Here is a 19,021-nt window from a genome sequence, read left to right as displayed (position 1 = left end):
TTGTGTTCGGCACAACAATTGCTTTTCACGTTCAAATTCGGGTTGTGCCCGGCACAACAATTGCTTTTGCCTTTTTGTGCTGCAGGGCAGCGTGCTGGTGGCAGGAACCTGGTGTCCAGGGACTTCAAACTCCTTCCTTTAACCCAAATTTCTTTTCAGAACATACATCCCTTTTCTTCCATACACGTTTGAAATCTGATAAATTTTTTCAGTAATCTATTTTGTATTTATTTAGTAATTTATTTGGATTTATTCAGTAATCTAAAATCTGATGAAATTTTTTTGGTCTTCAAAGCAAGCTAGATTTATATTTCAAGCCCAGTACAAGTGCTCATCCTCCTGGTTTTCTAGGGGCAGAGGATCGATATCCTTTAACGACGCCTCTGTACATCGCATGAATGCCTTCTCCTTGGTGAGATTTACTGCTCCCAGTGCACCGCCAGCCTGCTCCCCGCGAGCAGGAAGGACTTCATTGGAGATCTGCCTTGGCAGGAGCCTTTTAAGACTTTTTGTTTCACTAAAAAAAGAAAAAAAACCCAAAAACAAAACCCAACACCCTCCCCTGTGGAACTCAGCTTCAAGCTGCCATGGCTTTGGAATGGATGTCAAACCCCCAGCCCCTCGTGGCATTTCCAGGACCCCTCTTGCTGGCTGGGCACTTTTGGGAGCTCCCGCAGCTGGGATGCAGGCAGTGCAAAGGCAGCAGCGGGATGTGGTCCAGGAAAACTTGGACTCCTTCCACAAATCTATCCTTAAAAGACCAGGGGGCAGAAGGAAGGAGGGAAAAAAAAAAAAAAAAAAAAAAAGTTGTGTAAGGGTTGATTTCCTCTCCCCAGTCTCTGTTGCCAGTTGATGTATCGACTTTGTATTCAGCAGCAGCCGCTCGGAAGTGCCTCGTAGGAATTTTTTCGTGGGAGATTTCTGTTCGGGAATCTCTCACTGGGGGCTCTTTATTTATTTATTTTATTTATTTTTAAATTTTCTCCTTGGTTATAGATTCAAGGCTGGGGTAAGCAACCAGAGCCTCTTAAGTGCTCTTTGGAAAATCGTGAGCTTTAGTGCTTTAGATTACTGAAAACTCTCGATTAACTAACCAAGGTGCAATTTCTCAGGTCTTTTATCTTAACAGAATTAACCTAGTAATTATCACTGTCAGTTTTCCCTCTGCAGCATTGCATTAGAAAGCCTTGATTTACAAATTCTGCTCAAGAATTGTTTTTGAAAAGTTTCTATTCTCATTTAAGAAAATACCTTGTAAGTCGTACCAAAATTACAACTTGTATTATTTTTTTTTTTTTTTTTTTTTTTGGTGGCAAATGCAGTCACTTATATGCAGCTCTTCAGTGGACTTGAAAAGACACCATCTCAGGCAGTAGATGAAAAATAATAATTTTTTTTTTTTTTAATTGCATGAGGTTTGCCTTGAGTGTGAATTGCTTAAATCAGGGGATGGAACTGTCTTTAGCTCCCTCTCCTGGGTTGGGAAGGCGTTTGCCCCCGTCATGTTGCTGCTTTTGCAAACTTGATCTACTTCCAAACTCTTTCTAAGCATCTCCGCGCTCGGTGGAAGCGGTGAGGAGCACAGGATTGGGAAATGTGATGGTTTAAAAACAAATAAACCAGCCAAACCAAGCCCAGCTTGCTCTCTGCGTGCTGTGAAAGAGCCCGTGAGCCGCGTTCCTCAGGCATCGCTGCTGGTGGAGGTGGGGCTGCATGTGGGGACACGGGGAGCTGAGGAGTTTGGGGGTGCTTTTCTTCTCCCTATTTTTGGGCTCCAGAGGGATGGTTTATGTGGGAGCTGTGTATTTTCAGGCGCTGGCAGGTTATGGAAGGGAAGGTTCTGGGCAGTCCCAGCCTCTGCGCATCCCTCCTGAAGGGATCCTCCATCCATCCATCCTTAGGAAGATTTTTCCAGGGAAGATGTTAAGGGTACCTTGCTTGGGTCAGAGGTTTCTTAACATCCTTTCCTGGATTTCTTTGGCAGTCGTATGGCAGGTGAAATCCCGGGGCCGCCTTTAACTTTCCCTGAGGCTTTCAGAATAACGTAGCGTGTGCTTTTTGTGTTTTGTTTGTTTTGTTTTGTTTTTTTATTTTCAGATTGAGAAAATCATGAGTTCCATCGGCGAAGGCATTGACTTTTCTCAGGAGCAGCAGAGGATCTCAGGTAGCGTACCCAGCTCGTGTCTGTCTGTCTCGGTGGTGTGCTGTACAAAAACAAGGTGCTGGCTCCTGCCTACGCATCTTTTGAACCCTAGAGGGGAGAGGCAGGCTCTGGCGCTGGAGGAGCAGCCCTCAACTTCCCAGAGTAACACTCAATACTGCTACTAGCAGTTTTAATTCAATACTCCCCTAGGTAGATTCATTTAATTTTATATAATGCAGCTGTCCTTCCCTCCTAGCAGGCTTGTGGGGAAGGGGGCTGGGTGGAGAGTGTTGCAGCTGGTACCCCCAGCCTGATGGGGAAGGGGGGGGACCCTGATTACCTCAGTGTTGATTAATACTCAGCCAGTGACAACAGCGTGTGTTTAGGGTTTTTTTTTGCCTGTTGAAACTGCCTGTGTATAAATTTTGGGGCTTAGCATTACCGTTCAGCATATGGTAAATTTTGAGGTGATGTGTTGCACCTTTCGATAACAAAACAAAAGATTAATGCTGAAAAGGGGGGAGTTTTTATGGGTGGCTTCTGATACCTGAAGTGACTCCTTACAGTCCTTCCCTTTGGGTGGAGGGGGGGTTGTTGCTGGCTTGTGTGAGTGGCCTGGGACGCTTCTCGTGCTCTTCTGCAAGCTCACGGCAGTACCACGGACCCCGGAGCGGATGGCTCGCGGCCCCTGCTCACACAGCCCGACCACTGCTGTGCCCTGACGCTTAAACCTTCACAGCTGGGCTTTGCTCCGTGCGGAGGAGGAAGAGCAGGTTTTCTGCATGTGCAAAAAAAAAAATCTAATTTGCAGCTGAAAGATGGTGTAAGGACTCTCACTGGTAACCCAGGGATAGAAAGTTCTAATGATCCTGGCTCCTGCAATTACTCTTGTTCTCAACATAGCCTCTGAGAAAGTCAAACTGATTGCTTACGGTTCTCTCTTGCCTTTCAGAATGTGTTTGTTTCAAGTTTCTGTTCTTCTCTGGTGGGGAGCAACAAAATTTTCTTTAAGCAGTCAGTCCGCAACGGAGCTGCTGCATATTTGTCTTCTGGCTGGTCTCACAATCCCCACAACAATCTTGCTTTTGTTTCAGATACATAATGCAGTAGCAAAATGCTCTTTTTTCTGGCTTTTTTATTCCTCATCTAAGTGTGGGTTTGTCCCTTTGGAAATGTGCAGAACCTCGCTAGAGCCCTCCACGTTCTCCTAGTTTGTTCTTTAAGGCTCCCAAAATCCTTCTAGCCCTGGGAGGATAGGATGGGAATTTTGTATTTAGAGTTGTACATCAGAGTGATTATAGCCAAGATATCGGATATCCCTGTTATGTCCTCGGGAATTCACCCATCCCGGCTGCGTGTTCACTGCTGAGTGTGTTTGGAGATAAAGCTGCTCCGGGGGTGTAGCTGGGATGGTTTTCCTCTGGATAAGACAGCAGTTGATGGGGGTGCGTGGGCTTGGAGGGGCTGGCTGGCCACCGGCGGGGTGCCGTGTGCGTTGGCTCGGGTGAGAAGGTCTTTAGAAGCTGCTTGTGTTTCACAGATTGAGAAACAGTTCCTGGGGACCAGGGATGCTTGAGCAAAGCCTGTGCAGGGCAAAGGGTCCTGCTCAGGCAGTTGGTCTTAACTGGAGCTTACCAAGGGCCGTGTTTCAGTTTGGTTGCAATAGAATAAAGCATAAAGACCTGCTTCCACCACCCAGCCTCTAAAACAAACGGTCTGGAGTAGCTGGAGTGTTGTGGCAATTTTTCTCAGCAAAACTACTTTTGTTCTTCAGTCCATAAAATGTTTTTGCCAGGTGGTTTTAACGTCTCTTCTCCAGCTTTCCACCTGCAAAACTCTAGTTGCCCTATCATTGCTTCAAAATGGATAAAACTCATCACAGTTTCTTTTTTCTTTTGTGACCTTGAAGTATGTAGTTTTACTGATTTTTTTCTAATCAAACTTTATAAATAGTATGTGAGAGGACTTCATTGTGCATTTTGTCTTTGCTTTTTCTAATTTCCATAAAACAAGGTGAGGAAAGAACCGTAGTGTCATTTAGTGCATTGATTTTTCTCAAAGAGAGCGACGTCCTCCTCCAGCCATGTTTGCAACTATTATAACTCTTATCTCCGCAATGCAGCATCAGTACGACGGGAGACGATCCTGGGTTAAAACACCCTCATTTCCATAAATGTTGTAAGTAGAGGCGGCTGGGGTGGAGGGAATAGCAAACCCTGTGCCCAGTTTGTGTTCAGGATCTGGACTGGAGCAGCAAAGAGAACCAAGTCTCGGTTAAAAATCTTCCTCCATGCAGTGACCTCATTGCATGCCTTGGCTCTGCACGTCAAACAGGATCGTTTTGCCATTTTACCAGCTTTTTTTCCTATCCTTTTTCTGCCTTTTTTTTGAGGAAAGTAGATGCTAAGGGGAGGTGGAGCTAACAGAGGAAGGATGCTTTGATACCAGTGCCAATGTCCCTAGACGTGTCTCCATACCATTTGCAGAGCAGGGAAAGAAGCTGCCCCTTTCCCAGATGACTGTCTCAAGGCTTCTACATTTCCAGGCTGCTTGGGAGATATATTTAAATTCTTCTCTTCCCGGGATGCAGCTTCACTCTGGAAACCAGCAGTTTAAGGAACCTCTCCTCTCCGCTGCTGTAGGCAGAACCCTGGGTCGTCGGGAGTGTTGTCTCCCGTATGGAGCGGAGTCCGTGGCCTTCAGAGGAGGAGATAATTGCTTGGATTTAATGGATGTTTATCCCTTAAACACAAAAAAATGTGGCTTTTGAAACAGCTGTTTGAGATACAGCATGCAGAGCTTGATCAAATGGATGTCGATGAACTCTGTTCCCCGGGGGGACCGAAGGTGCCTAAATATCATGTACTGCTCAAGGGGTTTAGAAAATCTACATCTTGAAAACGTTACCGTAGGCAATGCTTTTTTCTGATGGTGAGACCAGTTCAGCTGTGGCGGTGCTGCCTGAGTGCCACCATCCCAATAGCTGGGACCAGTCCTGCCTTGTCTGGGCACACAGCCTTCTCCCAGTGCCTCTTGGATTTCTGCAGGGGGAGGATCACCCTCCCCAGCTGCTGGGGTTGGTGCAGCGGCTGTGCTGAGAGCAGGGCTGGGGTGATAACTTGTGGGTCAGTACAGGTGCCGTGGTGCCCTTTGCGTGTGGTTCGTCTGCCACGTGCATCAATTCAGGCGATGCTGGGCTTTTGCTGAGCACACCTGTAGGCAGGGATATCTGCTAAACAAGGCTGCTTGCGGGATATGTGCTTCCCCTCTACTCTGAGCATGAATTCTCTGCTCTGCCTTTAAATCAGGAGCAAAAACAGAACTGGAGAGCTCGTTTGCCTTTACTGCAGCACGATAGAGGATGCTGGAGAGCTGCCACTGCGAGGGATTCTGTCCTTTTAAATCCTTCACCTCCAAACTGCTGCATCTGAGCTGCTCTGGGTAGGCAGCTTCTCCTCCTGATGAGATGCTAATACGTATCCGATCTCATCTCCATTTGTCCCTTGGGATTTTGCTTTGGCGAGGAGGAATCCACCGTGCCTTCCCAGTGGGAGTTTAACCTCTGCCTGCTCTGGGCACTACCTACTGGTTAGGGCTGCTGTTTTCCTGGGGTCAAACGCCTTTGCAGAGGGATGCGAAACGGTGCGTGGGTTTTGGTTTAAAGCAGTGGGAACTGTTTAGCATCCTGCTGTACGGCAAGCCCTCCACGAGCCGGTCCGTAGCTGTAGCAGCGCCTGTGATGGATCGATAGAAGAGGTCTAACATGGAGGGGAGAGGAGGAGCCAGCCCTTCAGCGAAAGCTGCTGTTGTGCAGGGAGTTTTCAGCAAAATGGACACCCGTCTCTAGAAGCAGGCAGCCCCAGGAGCTGCCTTGGCCTTCAGCCGGCTGTTTTCCTGCAGGCTGCGCCGGGTTACGCTCGGTTTGGGATCCCTCGTCCGCAGATCAGCTGCTGAACACATTCCCTGGTTCTGCTTCCTTTACCTAGGAGCATCGCTAGCCGGAGCGCGGGCAGGGCTTGCCAGTCCCTTGCTGCGCTGCTGAGGGGTGTCCTGGGGGTGCGTGTACCCTTTACGATTTTGTTTGCTGGCAGCATTTAGCTTTTGCTCCTCGGGGCTTTGTTAGGGCCGTTTTAATGCTTCAGATCATATCACAGATGTGCAGGGAGCTGCAGGGAACTTCCCAAATATTTTCTCATCCTCAAAAATGGGTGAGCTTTGAAGATACTGGGGCTCCTGACTAGTTTGATGTCTGGAATCGCTAATTTGCCTGGAAAAGTAAAAGGGTTTCCTTGGCAGCTACTGCGGCTGTAAGGATGTTTGGAGTCTGTGCAAGCCCTTATTAGATATGACTGCCCCGTGCCTAGGGAAGGCAGGCACCCTTAGAGCCACACTGGGACAAGCCCTGGCCCCGTGACACTCGGTTTCGGGTCCCAGCCGTGCCCCAGACCTCCCATACAAATCTGGGTGAATAGCTGGTTTCTGTACCTTAAAGGTTTCCTCCATAAATCAGGGTAACAAAACTTCCCTGCCTTGCCGCGGTGTTACGGATGAGCCTGGATAAGATAATCAAGTGCATCCTGGAATCTTGATAGAATTTGGAGCTAGAATTTATTTCTTGGCCAATGGGTTTGACCTTTCCATTTCCTCTTAGAGCTTTGTAAGAAAATCTTTTTAAATGTATTTCCTGATCTTTTGCATGGATTTCCCAAGTGGGGAATGGTACAGGTGGAGGAAAGAAGTCTGTCACTGAGCCGTGTGGGTAAACGCTTGTCCAAGGTCGGGGAATTAAGCAACGCCATCTCTTAAAGGGTGCTGGATTCCACCTAACCCTTACCTTAAAGGAGTTTTTTTTTTTGGTCTGAGAACAGACGCTTGCGTTCAGCCTGTGTCTCTGCACACGTTTTTGCAGTCACACGTTTATTTAGCTCCAGCAACCCGCTTCTGATCATCCCTTCCTTCCAGACGTGATGAGGAGGAGTAGGGGAGCGCAGGTCTCAGGGCAGAGGCTCAGCACCGCTGTGCCGCAGCATCGCGTCTCGCCGCCGGCTGGGAACGAGGAACCCGCCTGTTCCCGGCTGGGTTACGGGGATGTGTCAGGCGGCGTTTCTCTCCCCAGAAACAGAGGAGGTAGAATCTCGGAATTGTTTAGGTTGGAAAAGACCTTGAAGATGGAGTCCAGCTGTTAACCCAGCGCTGCCAAGCCCACCGCTCACCCGTGTCCCCGAGTGCCACATCTACGTATCTTTTAAATACCCGCAGGGACAGTGACTCCATCGCCTCCCTGGGCAGCCTGTTCCGAAGATGGAGAACCCTTTGGGGGAAGAATTTTTTCCTAATATCCCATCTAACCTCCCCTGGCACAACCTGAGACCGTTCCCTTTTGTCCTGTTGCTTCTTACCTGGGAGAAGAGACCGACCCCCCCCCGCCCCTGCCTCCAGGCTCCTTCCAGGGGGCTGCAGAGAGGGATGAGGGCCCCCCCGAGCCCCCTCCTCTTTAGGCTGACACCCCCCCCCCCCCCCCCCCCCAGCTCCCCCAGCCGCTCCTCAGAGCACTTGTGCCCCAGCCCCTTCCCCAGCCCCCTGCCCGGCTCTGGACACGCTCCAGCCCCTCTGGGAGTGAGGGGCCCAATCCTGACCCCAGGGTTCAAGGTGCAGCCTCACCAGTGCCGAGCGCAGGGGGGTGATCACTGCCCTGGTCCCGCTGGCCGCACCATTTCAGTTACAAGCCAGGATGCTGTTGGCCACCTGGGCATGCTGCTGGCTCGTGTTCAGCCGGCTGCCAACCAGCACCCCCAGGTCCTTTCCCACCAGGCAGCTTCCCCTTCCCAGCCGCTCTGCCCCCAGCCTGTGGCGCTGTGTGGGGTGGTTGTGCCCCACGTCCAGGACCAGGCACTGAGCCGTGTTGAACCTCATCCAGCTGGTGATCGGGCCAGCCCAGATCCCTCTGCAGCACCTCCTGCCCTCCAGCAGATCAGCTCCCCCCAGCTTGGTGTCATCTGCATCGTGCTGAGGGAGCACTCCGATAAAGACATTGAACAGAGCTGGCCCCAGCACCGAGCCCTGGGGACATCCCGTGTGCCCAGCACCAGCAGGATGTGACTCCCTTCTGGCTATGCAGCTTCCACCCTGCAAGCGGTGTGCCCCTCCAAGCCCTGAGCTGGGTTTTCCCAGGAGGATGCTGTGGGGAACAGTGTCAACGGCTCTACTGAAGTTCAGGTCGGCACCGTCCACAGCCTTTCCCTCATATGCTGTAGGATCACCTGTCACAGAAGGAGATCAGGTTGGCCAAGCAGGACCCACCTTTCATAACCCCATGGTGTCTGGACCCGATCCCCTGGCTGTCCTGTACGTGGCGTGCGATGGCACTCGGGGTGATCTGCTCCCTGACCTTCCGCAGCACCAAGGTCGGGCTGGTAGGGCTTTGCTCTCCACGTCTTCCTTCTTGACCCTTCTTGTAGGTGGGTGTCACATCTGCTAACCCCCAGCTGACCGGGACCACCCGGGTGAGCCAGGGCTGCTGATAAATGGGGGAAAGTGGCTCCGTGAGCACTTGGCCAGCTCCCTCCGTCCCCTGGGGTGGATCCCATCTGGCTCCATAGGTGGGATCTGATAGATGCGTGTCTGAGTGGCTGACAGGTCACTGACCGTTTCCCCTTGGACTGTGGGGGCTTCGTCCTGCTCCACATCCCTGTCACTGCCTTGTTTCCTTTTGGATTGTGGGGGCTTCATCCTGCTCCCCATCCCTGTTGCTGACCGTTTCCCCTTGGACTGTGGGGGCTTCATCCTGCTCCACATCCCTGTAACTGCCTTGTTTCCTTTTGGATTGTGGGGGCTTCATCCTGCTCCACATCCCTGTAACTGCCTTGTTTCCTTTTGGATTGTGGGGGCTTCATCCTGCTCCCCATCCCTGTTGCTGACCGTTTCCCCTTGGATTGTGGGGGCTTCATCCTGCTCCACATCCCTGTAACTGCCTTGTTTCCTTTTGGATTGTGGGGGCTTCATCCTGCTCCCCATCCCTGTTGCTGACCGTTTCCCCTTGGATTGTGGGGGCTTCATCCTGCTCCACATCCCTGTAACTGCCTTGTTTCCTTTTGGATTGTGGGGGCTTCATCCTGCTCCACATCCCTGTCACTGCCTTCTTTCCTTTTGGATTGTGGGGGCTTCATCCTGCTCCCCATCCCTGTTGCTGACCGTTTCCCCTTGGATTGTGGGGGCTTCATCCTGCTCCACATCCCTGTCTTCCAGCTCCGGGGGCTGGGTACCCGCAGAACAGCCGCTCTTTACTCCGTTAGACTGAGGCGAAGGGGGCGTTAAGTACCTCAGCCTTTTCCTCATCCTTTGTCGCTGTGTTTCTCCCCCTGCATCCGATAAAGGGTGGAGATTCTCCTTGGCTCTTCTTTTTGTTGCTAATGTATTTATAGAAACGCTTTTTATTGTCTTTTACGGCAGTAGCCAAATTAAGTTCTAGATGAGTGGGCTCTGCTCGATAAATCAGCTCGATGCAAGGAGGAGGCGTGCTGCACTGGGCAGGGAGTGCGTTTGGGGCTCGGTGAGTTAATTCTGCGGTTGGCTGGAGAGGTGAGGAACATGCTGGGTGTTTGACTTGACAAAAGAGAAGAGGAATTCGTTAGCAGACTGCATTTGGCTAATTGATCTCGGTAAAGCTGGATGCTGGCTGTGTTTGGTGCACCTGATGGCATTCAGGACTGCGTTCTGCTGGCCTGGCCGTCCTGCCCGATGCGCTGCCCGGGTTTATCGCCTCCTCGCTGGGTTTAAGGACTTTAGATCATCCCCAGCTGGGGCAATAACCGCCAGACTTGGTTCTCCTGGATGCTGGTGGTGTGCCTGGGCAGTGGTTTCATCCCCGCTTGCTTGGACTTGCCGTTTTTTCTTCCGAGTGAAACTGGGTCGTATGACTTCAGCCACGCCAGGTCGTGTTAAACCGTTAACTGTTTCCGTGAGTGAACAGGGTGATGCTTTTTGTCCATATTTTATTATATGGAGGATAATTATTTCATCCTCCAGACGCGACTCAAACTTTGCACTATTAAGGGCATTATTGAAGTGATACCTTTATAAAAGGGCCTTTCTGAGCCCTGGTCGCCCTCTCCCTTTCCTGTTTTCCTTGAAGTTCCATTGCTTGGAAAATGAATTGCTTGACTTGCTTTCTTTGCAACTTTAAATACTCGAATTATTTGTAACCGCATTCTGTTGACTGTTTCTCCCTCTGCCATCTGCAGACCTTTTAAAGGTAGGATTCCTAAAATGTGGAGCGTAAGGAGGAGGATGGAGCTGAGAACTGGGAGTTTTTTCAATCAGAAGTTGTGATCGGGCTCCTGCTAGGGGCACAGTGACTGGGATTCACTTGTTCTTCTGTCATCCTTGTAGCAAGTGCATTTTAGGCTTCTTTATTTTCAGCCTGGGATGTTTTGGGCATCTGTTGTCGTCATTTTCTTTTTAAAGTAAATCCCTCTATTCCACTCCCTGCGAATACCTACCCCCCCTTCATTTTGTCTTGCCTTGAAGTGGTTTCAGAAAACCAGCGCCTCTAACAGCAGAAATGTATTTACAAGTGCACAAAAGGCTGAGTAGAGTAAATAATTTTTTAAAACAAAATTCAGGAGCTCAGAGGAAGGAGCTGCTGTGGTTTCATCCCCCCACTGCTTCCAGAAATGCTGTAGTAGGCATCAAGCAGTTTCTTTGCCTCTCGATAAATTAATTCTGAGCCAGGCACAAATCACTTGGAACTGTCAAAGCAGACCTGTAACATCATTTTTTTGAGAACCCGAGCCGTGTAGCCCATCACTGAGTAAATATTGAGTAGTCAGTAATTTCCACTGGAGAGTTACAAAGCCGCTGCCTCCCTCCCCTCTCCTGCAGCTTCTGCTGCGAAGGCTGCTCACTGCTCGTACAGCGGAGGGAAAAGCTGGGAGGGGTAAGAGGATGGAGAGAAGGGAGGGACAGGCAATGCGAGAGCAGGAGACAGGACTGAGAGTGGAACGGCAAGCGTGGAGCTGGCTGCCTTCAGACAAAGCCCGTCACTGCAGCGCTCCGCAAGGACGCACAATCGCGGGGTGAGGGGACACGGCTGCCTGCGGACCTGCAGGGAGCGACCGCCGGCGAGGATGGAGACCCCGGGCGAGCGGCAGCTCGTTGCATAAATTCCAGGTTTAGATGCTGCCCTTCTGCACGGGCTGTGTGAGGGGAGGGAGACGGAAAGCTTTTGTGATCTCTGCGTTTCTGGTGCTGCAGCGTGCACTAGGAGGACCGGCCGGCTCTCTGGGACCCCCCGAGCACGGCTCGCCCGGCAGAGGAGCTCTCCCGTGGACCGGAGCAGCAGGATCCCTCACCCCAAGAATTTCCAGATAACACCGTGAGCTCTGCGTTGTGCAGCCATTGCAGCGGGCGGGGGTGGGAAGGATGGCTTGGAAGGTACCAAACAGCTTCAGCTGACCTGAAGGTTCAAAGAAAGCCAACTTGGTTTTCCTGATCGTCTTTTTATTTGCATATACCCTCGAAACAGAGGTGCCGAGAAGCCTGAAAAATTCCACCTGTCTTGAGCAGCAAATTCCCTGATGAAAAGGAGATCTCTGAACTTTTGTTGGTCATATTGAAGGTCTCAAGCTTTTCTAGAGGAAAGTAACAAGTCACTGGACTCTCTTCCCAGGGGTGAGGGAAGGGAGAGCTTGTCTGCACGGCTTCCGTAGGGTGTTGGGAAGGATCTCATTTATCAGAGCCTGAAAGGAGGTGCCAGGGCATGTCTTGGACTTGAGCTGCTGCAGGAAGAGGAGAGAGTGTGCTTGCCTTTGGTTTTCTTTTTGCTTTGGCATGGTTTGGAGGCAAGGAACTAAAATGCCTCCTCCTCCGGAGCTGCTCCCTCGTCCGAGCGAGGGGCTCGGATGCAGCAGCTGCGCTTAGCTGAAGAAAATGAAGGAAGGGCAGAAACAAGCATGCACCGAACACCTGGCAGGACTGAATGCGTTGGGTGAAAACCGTACCGATTCCTCCGTCTCCCTGGCTGTCACCCGGGGCGGTGCTGTAGTTAGGCTGTCCGGTGCAGCCAGCCCGGTCCGAGCAGCGTGCTGGAACGCCATGCATCCAGCTAGGTGGTAAAATGACGGTGCCAGGACTCTCGTGCTCGGGGTCACTCGCGCCTCTGCTCCTCTTAACACCATAACAGCAAGAAAAGGCCCTTACCATGGTTTGCCTCTTTCAGGACTGCTTGGGGAAAAAAAGTATAAGCCCTTCTTTTCTTCTGCTGCAGTCTGTGTGCTTTCTTTGTCTTGCATGCCTTCCTGTGGACAGCTGCTCTAGTCTGGCTTCTGCTGCTTTTCTGCAAGTCCATCGTGTCTGTTTTGTGTCTCAGCTGCATGAAGATGTATTTTCTCCCTAGCTGCTTTGTGCCTCCGCTGAGCAGGGTAGCGCATCCGAAGTTGCATGGACGAGAGGACCCGCGCAGCTCGGTGCGCTGGTGAGCGGCTCCGCTCCATTCCCTCGCGCCTGGGACCGGCTGGGGATGCCTGGGGCCAAAGTTTGCTGCCCTCCTCCCGCCCCCTTCGGATGAGCCAAGGAGTGGATCCGCATCCCGGTGGGGTTGGGCTTCGTGTGTTTGCCTGGCAAGGAACTCGCCCGAGCGCTGCAAGCAGTGCATGCCATGTCACGGTCCCAGGAGCACTTCTAAACACTTTGCCTGGGCAAGGTGTTTCTTTTTCTGAGTGTTAACCGGGAGACAAAGCAAACCCGGAGCCCGCGGAGGCGCTGGAAGCTTGTTGTCCATGGTCTGTGCACACAAGAGGAATTGTCTGCCAGCTGATTTGTTGTACTCTGAGCCTAATTTTTTGAGTTTCTTTATGGTAATGACTATGATGTGGCAATGCCATCTGTCTTCCTCAGAGTGCCGCTGCTACCGCCTTAATGGTTTTTCCCTTTTCAAGCGTCTGCCGATTCCTCTCTCGTCAGGTTCGCGGATGCTGGAGCAGAGCGTCGGGGAGTGGCTGGAGTCCATTGGCCTGCAGCAATACGAGAGTAAGCTGCTTTTGAACGGCTTTGACGATGTCCGCTTCCTGGTAAGTTGCTGAGTGGGACCCCGGGGGCTTTAACAACCGTGTGGGTAACAAGGAAAGATTTGGCCGATAGCCCGTGGCCACCGCAGAGCGGCTCTAGGTTCTGCAGCCCAGCCGGACGGGCTTGGAGGCATGTGTAGAAGGTTAGAAGGAAGAAATGAGGGTTGTGTTGGGTTGAGGTCGTTCATCTTCACGTTTAATTAAGGTCTTATAGTTCTTTAACTGTAATTTTGATAGAAAATGGTATTTACTGGGCCCCCTGAATCTTTACTGTCCAATTTACTGCTGAATTGGGAACTGAATTGTAGAAGAAATCACCGAGCAGTCTGTGTTCTGGAGTAAGGGGGAGGTGGTAGACCTCCAACATGTTGGAAATATACTTACCCTAAGCTCGCAGGCGGGATGTTCATGAGCTGTATCTCATTTTTGTACATGGCATTGACACTGTTGGCTCTGAAACCTAATGATGACAACACAGTAATGCTTAACGTGAGGTTTTTTTTTTTAATAACTGGTGCCTAGAAACTGAAAGCTGCATGGTGTAAAAATCTGAGCATTCATGTGGAACGATGAACTGCAAAGACAGAAAATCTCAGTGCTGCAGGAGGGTTCATCCTGCATGGCTTAAAGAAAGAAATGCCTTTTGGGTGCGGACTCCACGTTTTGCAAATAAAAGAATTTCTAAAAATGGATGTAGATTTTCGGAAAAGTCATTTGGGCTAACGTAATCTCCTGCCTTGGAGAGGGAGTCGGGGCATCTCTTAGGGACTGTGGGCAGTGCGGAGAGGTGATGTCCAGGAGGATGCGTGCTTGACAGCTGTAGTGTGAGCTGGGTGAAAGGGGGTTTGGAAAACGCAGCAGCCGTCCGGCAGTGGTGAGGGGGTGATGGGGGCAGCTGGAGAAAGAAGGGAACGCTGGATAGGGCATGGCAGGGAGGCGCACAGCTGAGCAGTAGCGGTGCTTAAAGGCAGGATGGAATTATGCTTTGGAAAAAAATGACCTGACCAACAGGATAAGTGGCTTTGTGAATGTCATGGGATCTCCAAGCACCCCAAAAAGCTGAATGCTGTGGCAGTATCCAGCCGTACCTCCTGGCCTCCGTGGCAAGCAGCTTATCCCTTTCTTTTCCCGTAGCCCGGCAGGGCCAACGCTCCCCCAGAGAGGCTGGATTTTACTGTGGTTTATGCACCTTCAGTAGAGGAGCTGCCAGCGGCAGATGATGGTCTTGCCGTGCCCCCTTCTGCCTCTGCCATACGCTGCTCCTGCAGCTGTGTGGCACCTTCCTTGGGGGGTTCGGGGTGAGCTGCACCGGCAGAAGCCCCGGCACCCTCCCCGGGCTCCAGCACTGCCCGCAGCCGTGCAGACCAGGGCCAGCTCTTGCTGCTGCTCCCCAGGCCCAGCCCAGCCCTTCCTGGGGGGCTCCAGCCCCCCAGTGTCGTGGCCAGCAGGTCCCAACCCCCCAGCAGCCCCTTGGCCACGGGGACCGCTGTGCTTCGGGCAGATATGTTCAGCTCCATGCGAGGTTTCAGCATCCCGGCGTGCTGGGGCCGTCTGATGCAACTTCTGGGATGCTCTGGAGGTGGTACAGTGAATAATACCCCATAGATCCCTGCTGGGATCCTCTGCTGGTGGATCTTGGACCCTTGTGGTACCAGTGAGCTGCTCCCACTCCAGCAGTTAGCAGATAAAAATGCCTTTAAGCAGATAAAAATGCCTTTGCTCTGCCTGGCCCTGCCTGACGAGTGTGCTGATAGACCTCTCTCAGCACAGAAGTTTAATAACGAAGGAAATTAACTTTCCGCTTGTCCCCGGAGAGGCAGGAGCTGAAGGCTCGGAGGCAGGGATTTTTATTGACTGAGCTTATTTACAGTAAGTAGCAACACTTAGTTGCAAACTGTCTGACGCAGAGTTTGGTCGTTTGTAAGATGAAAGAAAAGGTTCCTTGTACGTGTCTCAGGGTGTGATTTTATGGTATAGGGGGTGGGAGTTGCTTTTTAATACAGTTTGTGGCTGGATGTTTTCCTTCCCCATCCAATGCTGGGTAACCGTTCCCAGGGTAGGAAATCAGCTTCTGCTGGTGTCAAGGAGTGGGATGCTCTCCTTGCTCATTCCTCTCCAATTTAAAAGGTCAAATACTTGAACGAAGATCTCCTGCAAGCCCTGGCTGGTTTCCATTATGCTGCTTACTGGGAGGCTGGCTGGCGCCCATGCCAAGACTGGCTTTAAATCCTTTCCTCCCAGTCCTGGGAACTTCATGCTGACAGAGTCGGCCCAGTATGAAAGTTTAATTACCGAGAATCTTTTCCTCTGTGGTGTTACTTGCTTTCAGCTGCTGATGTTGTGGGAGTAAAACCTTCAGGTACAGTCGGGATGAGGAACAAGCGGTTCATTTGGTTTTCGTGCTGCTTTTCGTTCTCAGATGAATTATTAAAAGTGGTGTAAACACGGAGGCTGGCTGGCGCAGCGAGTACCAAAAGGACCTGGGTGCTCAGCTCCTGGCGTGGCAGGCTGTCCGTTCCCTTGCTTTTTTACATCACCATTTCTTTATTAACTGCCACTTTCAATTGCTAATGAATTATTTCAAAGTGGCATTATTCTCCTGGAGTTAAAATGGTTTCTGTGAAAGGATTAGTCCCTATTAGGGCCTCATTATGTTAAATATTTCAAAGTCCAAAGAATGCCGGGTAATGGTTTGCAAATTGCCAGATGGGCTATGAGACTAATTAAGTTTTAGTCGCAAAGATTAAAAAGTTGGTGTCTTTTGATATGGAAACGTTCTTGTTTTCTGTGTAAGCTTTCGTGTTGCCTTACACCATCGGGGTTTGTCCAGAGTGCCGAGGATGCTCCCTTTGCTGCCGGAGTCCCCGGGCACCCACTGGTGAGCAAACCAGAAGCTTCTACGTTGAGTAGACCAGGAGTAAAGCACCGCAAGAGCAAACTGTTAGATGGGTGCTGGTAGTACAGCTGGCAATGGGGGCAGAGTCCTAGAAGACAAACTCCTTAATACTCCTAGGAGGGATCTCCTAAGATACTCTTAGGACCTACCTGCGGCAGGTAGTTACTAAAGGATCGAGCAAGCCGTCTAACAAGGAGCGTGTCCTCTAAGTGCAGCGGGGATGGGGTGAAATCCAGTGTTCACTGGCACAGTGGCGTGTGGTGCTGGTCTTAAGGGAAATAATGTTTCATGTGTACTGTCTACTCAGTTGGTAGTCTGGTGTTGGGAAGAGAGAAAATCTTCAGGAGTGCAGAAGCTTGGCAGGGGCTTTTTAGTGCTCTTCCTTCACAGGAATTCCTCGTTCCCTCTGTGTTTTCAGTTGGCTCTCGTGTTAATTTGTGCCTTGTATCACAAAAGCCCTTTACACCCCAGATAAGGGAAACGATTCACGAACGCACAGGACGGTGAAGTGATTTTGAAAAGTGTTCTGCAAATATATCGGGCTTCTTAATTAGACGTGAATCTAGGAAAGCAGAAAGATGCGTTGTTTCCAAGATTAATAATTCCGTTCCTTTCCGAAATGCAGGGATTCGTGATGAGGTGATGAGCTCCGCTCTCCGGCCGCGCGACAGAGGGTGGCTCTGTGCAAGCTGCACCTCCAGCAGCACCCAGGAGGACGGGGGAGGGGGAGGGGGCAGGAACCCCGCTCCCCCCGTGGGGGGCTGCTCCTTCGCTTCGGCAGGCAGCAGTAACAGCCCAGCGAGCCTTCGGGGACCTGCTGTTTTCACAGGTTTACGTGCAAGAGGCAGGGTTGGAGATGTAAACCCTAATGCGAGCCGTGAACGTTTTGCAGGTTTTCCTATAAAAAGGGGAAGGTCAAAGTGTGTGGTAGCAGCTACCTGGGGGGTGGGTGCTGTGGGTGTTGAGCTGAGGCTTCTCTGCTCTTGGGAATTCCAGCTGGGGGACAACGTTGTAGTAACTCACAGCTGGAAGCCTCGTGTTCCCACAGGACCCCTCGCCCACCAGCTTGCAAGATCAGCACTTTGGTTGTCAGCAAACTAAAGATTTCTGTTGTGGTTCGTGTTAAGTGATGGCTGCCGCCGGGACTGCCCCTCCTCCTGTGTGCGTCTCGCCCAGCGCTGCTTCTCCTTCAGGGGAATTCAGGAGGCGTAGTAAGAGTACTCTGTGTAGTACCAGTTGGTTCTGAGCGGTGACAGACGGGGCTTGTTGGGAATATTCTCGCTTTTGGAACTGGCAGAGATTTGTGAGGGCTTGTGAATTGTTTGTTAGGGAAGAACAAGGCGACACAACCATGGCCAGGAGAAGGCAATCGCAAGTGTTAATGCATAAACGCGATGTCGTCCTGCCTGGACACCGCTGCTTGGTGGTTTAGGAGCTGGAGCTGGGGCGGGACGCTGCGGACGGGCTGAGTTTGCAGCACTGGCCCCACTGGCGTGTTGCTTTCTTCCAGTACTGAAAGGAGAGTTTCTTCATCAGTGTTTCCATGATAGAAAATTCTTGTTAATTCTGCAGAACAAACCGGAGCGCTGCGGCGTTGTGCACGGCGCACAAGAGCGTCTCGGTGCCGCTGACCGTTTTTATCGTCAAATGCAAAACCGAGATTGTTTCCCACTAGTTCAGAGTAAATGGTCTTGATGGAGCGTTGCCTTCAGCCGAGGGCGGGCATTGCTGGCACCAGTCAGCAGGATCATTTAAACATCGATTTGACGTAACGTTAAAGCATTCTTGCCGATGTATCCAACGTATGTGTTTTGGGGAAGTGACCAAAGTCGACATTTATTGCAGGTTGTATGATCTTTTGGCCTGGTTGAGGGAAGAAAGGGGCTATAAAAGGTGGCTTTAGGTAGCTTAGTTTTCTAAAAGATTTGAGTTCTCCTTCCAAACACTAACGCCCGCACACCGGGCCATGCTTCTGCGCCTGGAGAAATTCTTACGTTTCCTTTCAGTTTCCTACGAGAGCTTTGCTGTGGTTATGGGCAGTGCTGGGGAAGAGGCTCTCCCTGGTTCTCCTGCTGTTACCCTCCAGCACGAGCCCCGCCGTCCAAGGGAGCAGCTCCCTTCGCTCGCCCTCTCCGCTGCCACGGAGTGACCTTCACCGCCCGCACTGCTGGCTCGGGGCGATCGGACTGTGACACTCAGCTTCTGCTTTTAATATGAGGCTTTAATTCAAAAAGCAGCCTGCTCAGCCAGCCGGGGATTTAAAAAAAAAAAGCTAAAATGGAGACGGCGCTTCAAATTCACCTCCTCTGCTTCACAGCCTACTGGAATTCTTGCGTTAGAGGGGAAAGGTTTATTTGTGCAATGGGTAAACACAACTGAGTTGAAGCTGCTTGCTGAGTGTTACTGGCATGGGCTGTGCTGTCCTTGACTTTGCAAAAATACAGCTTTGCAAGTAGAATAAAACCCTCAGCAGAATCGCATGCCAAATGTTACCAGTGCTAATGAACCAAGAATACCCCACCACCCAAGAGAAGCCGGCGCTGCTACCTCCCACGTGGAGGAATGCAGCCCTTGTGTGCGTGGAGTTCCAGGAGACCCATTGCCTCATCCTTCACCAGAGGAGAAAAATAAAAGGTCAGATCACAAAACTGCAGCAGCGAGTGAGCAGTGTCGTTCAGAAAAATGCACCATAAATCGACTTAATTGTCCTTGACCGATTATGAGCTGGGGGAACTGTAACAGGAGGCAAAATGTCACAAAAGACGGACCAGGAGGGATTCTGGTGCTCTTAGAGCTTGTTCCCATCGCGTCGCCTGTGATCGCCAGTGCCTCTGCAGCAGATGCTCCCTTCGGGAAGTCCATGGCGAAGTGGTTTTGCGCTGTGAGATGCACCGTGCATCCCAGTGTCCTGCAGCAAAC

At 51.2% G+C, this 19,021-nt stretch overlaps 1 protein-coding gene across 8 annotated transcripts in view; it reads left to right on the top strand.

The window, feature by feature from the left end:
* Window positions 1-19,021, top strand: part of ANKS1A (ankyrin repeat and sterile alpha motif domain containing 1A) — a 110,672-nt gene that overhangs the window by 69,348 nt on the left and 22,303 nt on the right. For 7 of the 8 annotated variants that reach the window (XM_056361322.1, XM_056361316.1, XM_056361315.1 and 4 more), the window contains 2 exons: window positions 2,098-2,164; window positions 13,103-13,209. In XM_056361322.1, the coding sequence (XP_056217297.1) occupies window positions 2,098-2,164; window positions 13,103-13,209 (174 nt within the window). The remainder of the gene's footprint in view (window positions 1-2,097; window positions 2,165-13,102; window positions 13,210-19,021) is intronic. The other variant, XM_056361321.1, reaches the window with a different exon arrangement.

This window comes from Falco biarmicus, chromosome 16, assembly GCF_023638135.1.
Source record: "Falco biarmicus isolate bFalBia1 chromosome 16, bFalBia1.pri, whole genome shotgun sequence".
In the NCBI taxonomy this organism is placed as follows: domain Eukaryota; kingdom Metazoa; phylum Chordata; class Aves; order Falconiformes; family Falconidae; genus Falco; species Falco biarmicus.
The sequence above is the reverse complement of the archived record's forward strand: the minus strand, read 5'-3'. Positions and strand labels throughout refer to the sequence as shown.